Genomic DNA, 8,120 nt, shown 5'->3' with positions numbered 1-8,120 from the left:
ATAAATATTTTGGACATAATTCTAACTTGCTAACACGCATCTAGCTAATGCTAACAATGACACTAATTCAAATAAACAAGCTAAAGATAACATTGACAGTTGTTCAATTTAATCTAGCTAATGCTAACCATGACACTTGTTTATTTTTATCTAGCTAATGTTAACAATGAAAATAGTACTCAAGACTTGGACAGAAAGTTGTTTTTGAATCTTTAAAGAAATGGCAATACTCCGCCATTTTGTGACGACTCGAAAGAGTTGTACTTATTTAAAACCCTCAAAGTAAACATACCATAGATAGATACCATAAGTAGGCTCATCAAAACTTTGTTTTGCCATGTCTTGCATGAGAAACACTATCGCAGTTTCACGAATAATTACCAAACAATGACCAAAACACCAATAACATTAATATGATGCTCCTAATCTTCCAAAATGTCTACACAATGCCAAGCACTATTTGCAAGGACTTAAAACCTACAATAAGTGCGTACGAGGGGTGTTTTGTGGAGATTAAGGGAGGAGAAGGGGTGGTATGGTGTAAAAGAGGAGGATATACAGAGTCCAGTTCAGACCAGTTCAGACCAGTTCAAGAGATTAAAGCAGTGAACAGACACACACACACATGACTGGAAATCAACAACTTTATTGATAGAAGTCTGCGAGTGGAACGCTATAAACTTGTACAAAGAGTTTGTTTTATGGTAGAAACCGACTTAAAACCGGTAGAAGGTAAATACCTGAGTTCCCAACTGACCAAATAATACAAAGTATCCCACATTTAAATATATGGAACGAACGGTGACCTGCCTATTAAATATATATATATATATATATCTATATATATATAGATATATATATATAGATATATATATATGCCCTTGGTGGTCGTGGATAATGATGATTAAAAGACAATATCACAATCCCCCAGGAAAGGGGCGTTCAAAACAGAACAAGATTTAGGGTTACCTGAGCAGTGGGTGACTGGTCACCAGCCTGGGCTTACTGGTCCCCAGTATCAGGACTGGGCTGAAGTGTCATGATCAAACTAAACCCATGAAAAGTCTACGGCATCTCCATATTATCCATATATTACACACACATATATATATTATAGTCAATACATTATATATTCGTTTGTCATGTCTCCGTGGTAACATCCTCGAGAACGCCTGGTTGTAGTAATGTGTGTGTGTGTGTGTGTGTGTGTGTGTGTGTGTGTGTGTGTGTGTGTGTGTGTGTGTGTGTGTGTGTGTGTGTGTGTGTGTGTGTGTGTGTGTGTGTGTGTGTGTGTGTGTGTGTGAAAAGGAGAGAGGAGTGGAGGGTCGACTGCGATGACCTCACAGATTCAGGCGTCCTTGTCCTGGCACACCGATTGGTCCTTGTTGTCCGCATGTTTAAACATGAGGATGGAGGTGTAGATCTTTAGGGCGGGGCCCAGTTTGATTGACATGATGCTGAGGATGTCTCGTTGGGTCAGCAGGAGAAGAGCCCGCCCATCTATCTGCTGAGAGAGTAAGAGAGAGAGAGAGAGTGAGAGAGAGAGTGAGCGAGTCAGTCAGTCAGTCAGTCAGTCAGTCAGTCAGTCAGTCAGTCAGTCAGTCAGTCAGTCAGTCAGTCAGTCAGTCAGTCAGTCAGTCAGTCAGTCAGTCAGTGGGAGAGAGACATTGATACAGACGGACAGAGAGATAGACAGACAGGTATGGTCTCACCTGGTCTCTGAAGCGCTTGGCCAGATCCTCACAACCGAGGAGGGACTCAATGAACTCCGACACCTGATGCAGACAGACGGGCAGAGGCAAGCACGAAGACAGACATGTAGGCAGACAGGTAGAGATAGAAAGGCAGACAGACAAGCAAGCAAGCAAGCAGACAGCAAAACAAGATCAAATTTAACAGTCGTAAACATCACCTTTTAAAATGAAACAACTTTACACACAACTCAAGAGTGAAGCTATTTAACACAACACATCTGAACCACTATGGAGACGTGTGTGTGTGTGTGTGTGTGTGTGTGTGTGTGTGTGTGTGTGTGTGTGTGTGTGTGTGTGTGTGTGTGCGTGTGCGTGCACCTGTGTTACGCTCCAGGTCTGGACTGTGTGGGCGTTGAGACCGGCCGCCCCAGGAAGTAGTTTGCAGTGGACAGGAAGTTCTTTAGACGACAGGAAGACGGACTGGTGCAGCGCCTGCAGGCTGGTCGCCTCTGGGGGTCAAAGGTCACAAACACAGACCACATCGTGGGTATGGAGACGAGCCCTTAAGCCAATGAGTCGTGTTCCCATAGTTGCAGGAGCAGAGGACGGGGCTTTGACTCCTGACTCTAATACGGTTAATGTTCCACTGACTCGCTAACTAACCCTTGGTGATCCCAGTTAGGGTTCAGTTAGGCTGAACTCTTGTGTGTCTGGGTATCATTCCAGCTTGCAATTTATTTATGTATTATATATGTATTCAACTCACGCATGCTAGCACGCAAATAATGTTAAACGCTTTGGCCGTCTTGAAAAGTGCTGCGTAAACATAATGAATAATTCATTATTCTTACTAAATAAGATAAAGATGGCCTTGACCAGAACTCACGAGGCCATACCCTGCAGGGTGGATGAGAAGGTACAGCCTGGTCTGTAGGGAGCCAACATAAAGTACCACAGTACAGTACTACACTGCAGAGGTGTATTACTGCACTGCTATACTGTTTTACCATACTGAAGTATGATACAGCACAGTATTACAGTACAGTACTACACTTTTACTACAGTATGATACTACAGTACTACAATCCAGTACTAAAGCTAATACTACAGAACTACGTTACAGTACACACACACTGACCAGGCCAGTACCTGGGGTTGATGAAGGGGTGGACGACGTCAGCTGTACCTCTTCCTCTTCCTTTTTGACACGGAGGAATTTGGTCGGCTCAGAACTTCTGGGGAGAGAACCACGTTTCACTTCCTGTGTCTGAACGCCGACGCCGACACGAGGCCTGAGGTGGGGACTGGTTGGCTTACCTGGACAGCCCCGTGCTCCGCTTCCGCAGGGCCAACACCAGCCTGGCCGTACCCCCACAGGGCTGCTCCTCCCCGGGCTCCGTCTTCACCTGGAAGCCCCGGCTGCTGGAGGTCCGGCCCGGAGGCCTGCCCCGAGGCCTCAGCACCCGCCAGCTACAGGAGAAGAGAAGAAGAAGGGTAAGGGGGGGGGGGGGAAGAGAGAGAGAGAGAGAGAGAGAGAGCGAGAGAGCGAGAGCGAGAGAGAGAGAGAGAGAGAGAAGGGAAGGATGATAGAGATAAAGATATATATTTCGAGATATAAATAGAGGAGGAGAGAGCGAAATAAAGAGATGTATAGAGGTAAATAAAAGAGATGAAGAGGCAATGACAGAGATATCGGGGAACAAGTGTGTGACGTTTAGAGGACATGGAGATTAAAGAGTGCGTATACAAGAGTACCTACCCCTCCTTCTGGTTTCCATGGTGATGGTGTGAGGCTGTGTTGCCTGGTGGTGCAGCGGTAAGGCCCCTCCCCCCCACCGCCAGGCGGTCTGGGAAGATGGTCTCTCTGCGCACATTCATGTCGGAGTAGGGGCAGCCGAAAGCACTGCCACACAAACACTGGTTATTACCTCCACCCCTTCACACCACCCCACCCTAACACTGACCCCTTGAGCAAATGATTATGTCTGAAGTGAGTGAGTGAGTGAGTGAAGGTCTGAGTGAGTGAGTGAAGGTCTGAGTGAGTGAGTGAGTGAGTGAGTGACTCAGTGAGTGAGTGTCTCAGTGAGTGTCTCAGTGAGTGACTCAGTGAGTGACTCAGTGAGTGAGTGTCTCAGTGAGTGACTCAGTGAGTGACTCAGTGAGTGAGTGTCTCAGTGAGTGACTCAGTGAGTGACTCAGTGAGTGAGTGTCTCAGTGAGTGACTCAGTGAGTGAGTGTCTCAGTGAGTGACTCAGTGAGTGAGTGTCTCAGTGAGTGACTCAGTGAGTGACTCAGTGAGTGAGTGTCTCAGTGAGTGACTCAGTGAGTGAGTGACTCAGTGAGTGAGTGACTCAGTGAGTGACTCAGTGAGTGACTCAGTGAGTGAGTGTCTCAGTGAGTGACTCAGTGAGTGAGTGACTCAGTGAGTGAGTGTCTCAGTGAGTGACTCAGTGAGTGAGTGACTCAGTGAGTGACTCAGTGAGTGAGTGTCTCAGTGAGTGAGTGAGTGAGTGAGTGAGTGACTCAGTGAGTGACTCAGTGAGTGAGTGACTCAGTGAGTGAGTGAGTGAGTGAGTGTCTCAGTGAGTGAGTGACTCAGTGAGTGACTCAGTGAGTGACTCAGTGAGTGAGTGAGTGTCTCAGTGAGTGAGGGGGTTTCTGATCACCTGTGGTGTCCGTTGTATTTGGGTCCTTTGATGTGACCGACTCCCCGGCAGCCGGGAGTAGGACACACCCCCTGTGAGGGGGCGGGGCTTAGGGAGGAGTCTGACACACACACACACACACACACACACACACACACACACACACACACACACACACACACACACACACACACACACACACACACACACACACACACACACACACACACACACACACACACACACACACACACTTTAGAGAAGGAGGTGGCATTTTGCTCTGCTTTATATCTCTTGATCTTACCTGCTGGTGTCTCTAGTAGCTCTACCTGCTGGTGTCTCTAGTAGCTCTACCTGCTGGTGTCTCTAGTAGCTCTACCTGCTGGTGTCTCTAGTAGCTCTACCTGCTGGTGTCTCTAGTAGCTCTACCTGCTGGTGTCTCTAGTAGCTCTACCTGCTGGTGTCTCTAGTAGCTCTACCTGCTGGTGCCTCTAGGGGTCTTACCTGCTGGTATCTCTAGTAGCTCTACCTGCTGGTGTCTCTAGGGGTCTTACCTGCTGGTATCACTAGTAGCTCTACCTGCTGGTATCTCTACTAGTCTTACCTGCTGGTGTCTCTAGTAGCTCTACCTACTGGTGTCTCTAGGGGTCTTACCTGCTGGTATCTCTAGTAGCTCTACCTGCTGGTATCTCTACTAGTCTTACCTGCTGGTGTCTCTAGTAGCTCTACCTGCTGGTGTCTCTAGGGGTCTTACCTGCTGGTGTCTCTAGTAGCTCTACCTGCTAGTGTCTCTAGTAGCTCTACCTGCTGGTGTCTCTAGGGGTCTTACCTGCTGGTATCTCTACTAGTCTTACCTTCTGGTGTCTCTTGTAGCTCTACCTGCTGGTGTCTCTAGGGGTCTTACCTGCTGGTATCTCTACTAGTCTTACCTTCTGGTGTCTCTTGTAGCTCTACCTGCTGGTGTCTCTAGTAGCTCTACCTGCTGGTGTCTCTAGGGGTCTTACCTGCTGGTGTCTCCAGCGGGTGTCCAGTCTGCTGGCACCAGCCTGCGGGGTGCAGGTCACAGAGGTCGCTGTCGCACCAGACGTCAAACTGATCCGACCAGCCGGAGTAGTGGATCTACAGAGAGACCAGAGAGAGAGAGAGAGAGACCAGCGTGGTTATAGTTACGCTGGGCGAGGGCCAGATCGTGTCCGACGTGTGACGTCACTGAGAGGGAGTCACCTTGACCCTGTGGGCGTCCGTCTCCGTCACCGTGGCGATGCGGATCAGCATGGGGTTCCTCCCGTCCACCGCCTCCAGCTTGTGGCCCACCTGGAAGCCATGGGGAGCTCTCTGATTGGAGGAGACGGCATCCGTCACTCATCACATACTGAGCAGGTCGTTAACAATAGAGACAGAGGAGAGCCCAGTAGAGATACAGCAGGTGACCGAAGAGATACAGTAGAGACTAGGGGTGAAACGGATCAGTGTGTCCACGGTTCGGTTCAGATAACCGTTTTGGGCCTCGGTTTCGGATACGGTTCGGATTAGGATCATGTCCGTGATAGTAAATAGGCAGACTTTTTTTTGACGGAGGGTTTGGGGGAGAAACACAAAAATGAATGAGACCCACAGGCTATTTGCAATGTGTTAATTGACTGCAATCAGACAACTTGCAAGGCTTTTTTGTGCAATAAATGTTCCCCTAAATGCATTTGAAAACATGGTGCACTGAGTGTAACATGTAAGGGATAACGGCAGACGAGGCTTAGAACTCTGGCGACGAGCGCAGCATGAAGCCAGAGTTGCCTCTACCTGTCCATTATTTCCATCGAACTGGTCGACCTCGAAGGCCGTTATCCCGCTTATCACCCGTTTGTATTTATCTCCCGTATATTTAGAATATAATTGTATCAATTACTTTCTTTAAATTTAGGAATCGTGCGCTTGAAAAGCCCAGTTTGTTTTGAACGCTGACAGGCTGAAGGGAGGGGCGGGAAAAGTCTCATTGGCTCGGGCAGCACTGGAGAGAATGCATTCCGCTGGGTCCTAAACACCCTTTTGTATCGGACGTAGGCTACAGTAGGCAAAATACGCTACATAAGGCAATGCCTTCATGAAACCGAAATCCGCGGATCTCCAGAATGCTCCGAACTGTGGTAAACGAACCGAACGGATTCGGATACAATTCGAATCCGCTGCAGGCCTAGTAGAGACCCAGTAGAGAATATCAGTAGAGATACAGTACAGACCAGTAGAGATACAGTAGACAAGTAGAGTTAGAGTAGAGCATACCAGAAGAGATACAGTTGAGACACACTAAAGATACAGTACAGTGTAGTGGAGATACAGCAAAGACCAGTATAGATACAGTACAGCGTATCACTAGAGAGACAGTAGATTACCAGTACAGTGTATCACTAGAGAGACAGTAGATTACTAGTACAGTGTACCAGTAGAGATACAGTACAGTGTATCACTAGAGAGACAGTAGATTACCAGTGCAGTGTACCAGTAGAGTACCAGTAGAGTACCAGTAGAGTACCAGTAGAGCGTACCGGTGTAAAGGCTGAACTGGGAGCCGCTGAACTCTTAGTTTTCTCCAGATACTCCTCCCACTGGAAGGACTCCGGACAGGGGTGACCTACACACACACACACACACACACACACAGAGAGTGTTCCCATGACTACCGAGTTGACAGTGTTTCCGCGATTTCCGTGTGTGAAGTGTTTCCTTGGTTACCTTGCGGGGCAGTGAGGGGGCGGGCCTGTTCCTGACACCAGCCGATGGGATGGATGTAAGGACTGCTGCTGTCACACCTGGAAGCAAACAGCATGGCGTCACACACCTGTCTGTGTGAAGTGAGTGAGGGAGTGAGTGCATGCGTGCGTGCATGAGTAAGCATGTGTGCGTGAGAGTGAGTGACTGTGTGCATGTATATGAGTGAGTGAACGACTGCGTGCGTGCGTGCATGAGTGAGTGACTGAGTCACCAGTAGTCGTAGGAGTCGTCCCAGTTGTCAAAGTGCACCAGTATGCGCTGCTGGTCGATGACGTCGGCGACCGTCGCCACGCAGACCAGAGACGGGTTCTTCCTGTCCACCGCCTCCAGCTTCAGCCCCCCCCGGAACAGAGAGGGGGGGGGCTGCGCACACACACACACACACACACACACACACACACACACAGTGAGACGGAGATGTCGTGAGACAGGCCGGGTAGATAGACAGACAGGAAGAGCGACTGGACTTACAGGACTAGGGATCGTGAAGAGGTCTTCGGGAGCCAGCTTGCTATTGGTCGACCGCAGATAGACCTGCCAATCAAAACCTGTCTCATGGTAGCCTAGACAGACAGACCGACAGCCAGACAGACAGACAGGTGGACAAACAGACGGGTAGTACGCACTGTTAGAGGGCGAGGTTGGTAAGGGGCGGGACTTGTACCTCCCAGGGGAGGGGCTTAGAAAGGGGGTGGGCTTTATTAAGGGGGAGGAGCTTGTACTCATCAGGAGCAGGAGTGTGGTAATGATATTGATAAGGGGAGGGGCTTACTAAAAGAGGGTGGTACTTTGCGAAGTGGTGCTGAGTAAGGGGGAGGGGCTTGTACCTTTCGGGGGGTGGAGCTTGTGGTTTTGGCGGAGACACCAGCCGGCCGGTCTGATATCTGGGGAGTCGGCGTTTACCCAGAAGTCATAGCACTCGGAGTAGCCGTCGATGTGGAGCCGCAGCCGGCAGCCAATCACCTGAGAGAGAGAGAGAGAGAGAGAGAGAGAGAGAGAGAGAGAGAGAGAGAGA

The 8,120-nt window shown here is 49.1% G+C and overlaps 1 protein-coding gene across 3 annotated transcripts in view; it reads right to left on the bottom strand.

Moving 5' to 3' along the window:
- Positions 1-493: 493 nt before the first annotated feature.
- Positions 494-8,120, bottom strand: part of LOC130377428 (lethal(3)malignant brain tumor-like protein 4) — a 10,340-nt gene continuing 2,713 nt past the window's right edge. For 2 of the 3 annotated variants that reach the window (XM_056584566.1, XM_056584565.1), the window contains exons 6-19: positions 7,933-8,068; positions 7,577-7,668; positions 7,317-7,468; positions 7,067-7,143; positions 6,880-6,965; positions 5,564-5,674; positions 5,344-5,458; positions 4,361-4,460; positions 3,454-3,597; positions 3,012-3,164; positions 2,844-2,929; positions 2,073-2,203; positions 1,713-1,775; positions 496-1,507 (exon numbers count right to left, since the gene is read on the bottom strand). In XM_056584566.1, the coding sequence (XP_056440541.1) occupies positions 1,349-1,507; positions 1,713-1,775; positions 2,073-2,203; positions 2,844-2,929; positions 3,012-3,164; positions 3,454-3,597; positions 4,361-4,460; positions 5,344-5,458; positions 5,564-5,674; positions 6,880-6,965; positions 7,067-7,143; positions 7,317-7,468; positions 7,577-7,668; positions 7,933-8,068 (1,605 nt within the window). In that variant the 3' untranslated portion in view covers positions 496-1,348. Of the gene's footprint in view, positions 1,508-1,712; positions 1,776-2,072; positions 2,204-2,843; positions 2,930-3,011; positions 3,165-3,453; positions 3,598-4,360; positions 4,461-5,343; positions 5,459-5,563; positions 5,675-6,879; positions 6,966-7,066; positions 7,144-7,316; positions 7,469-7,576; positions 7,669-7,932; positions 8,069-8,120 lie in introns of all 3 variants that reach the window. The other variant, XM_056584567.1, reaches the window with a different exon arrangement.

The sequence above is a fragment of the Gadus chalcogrammus genome, chromosome 23 (genome assembly GCF_026213295.1).
Source record: "Gadus chalcogrammus isolate NIFS_2021 chromosome 23, NIFS_Gcha_1.0, whole genome shotgun sequence".
NCBI classification, from domain to species: Eukaryota; Metazoa; Chordata; class Actinopteri; order Gadiformes; family Gadidae; genus Gadus; species Gadus chalcogrammus.
The sequence above is the reverse complement of the archived record's forward strand: the minus strand, read 5'-3'. Positions and strand labels throughout refer to the sequence as shown.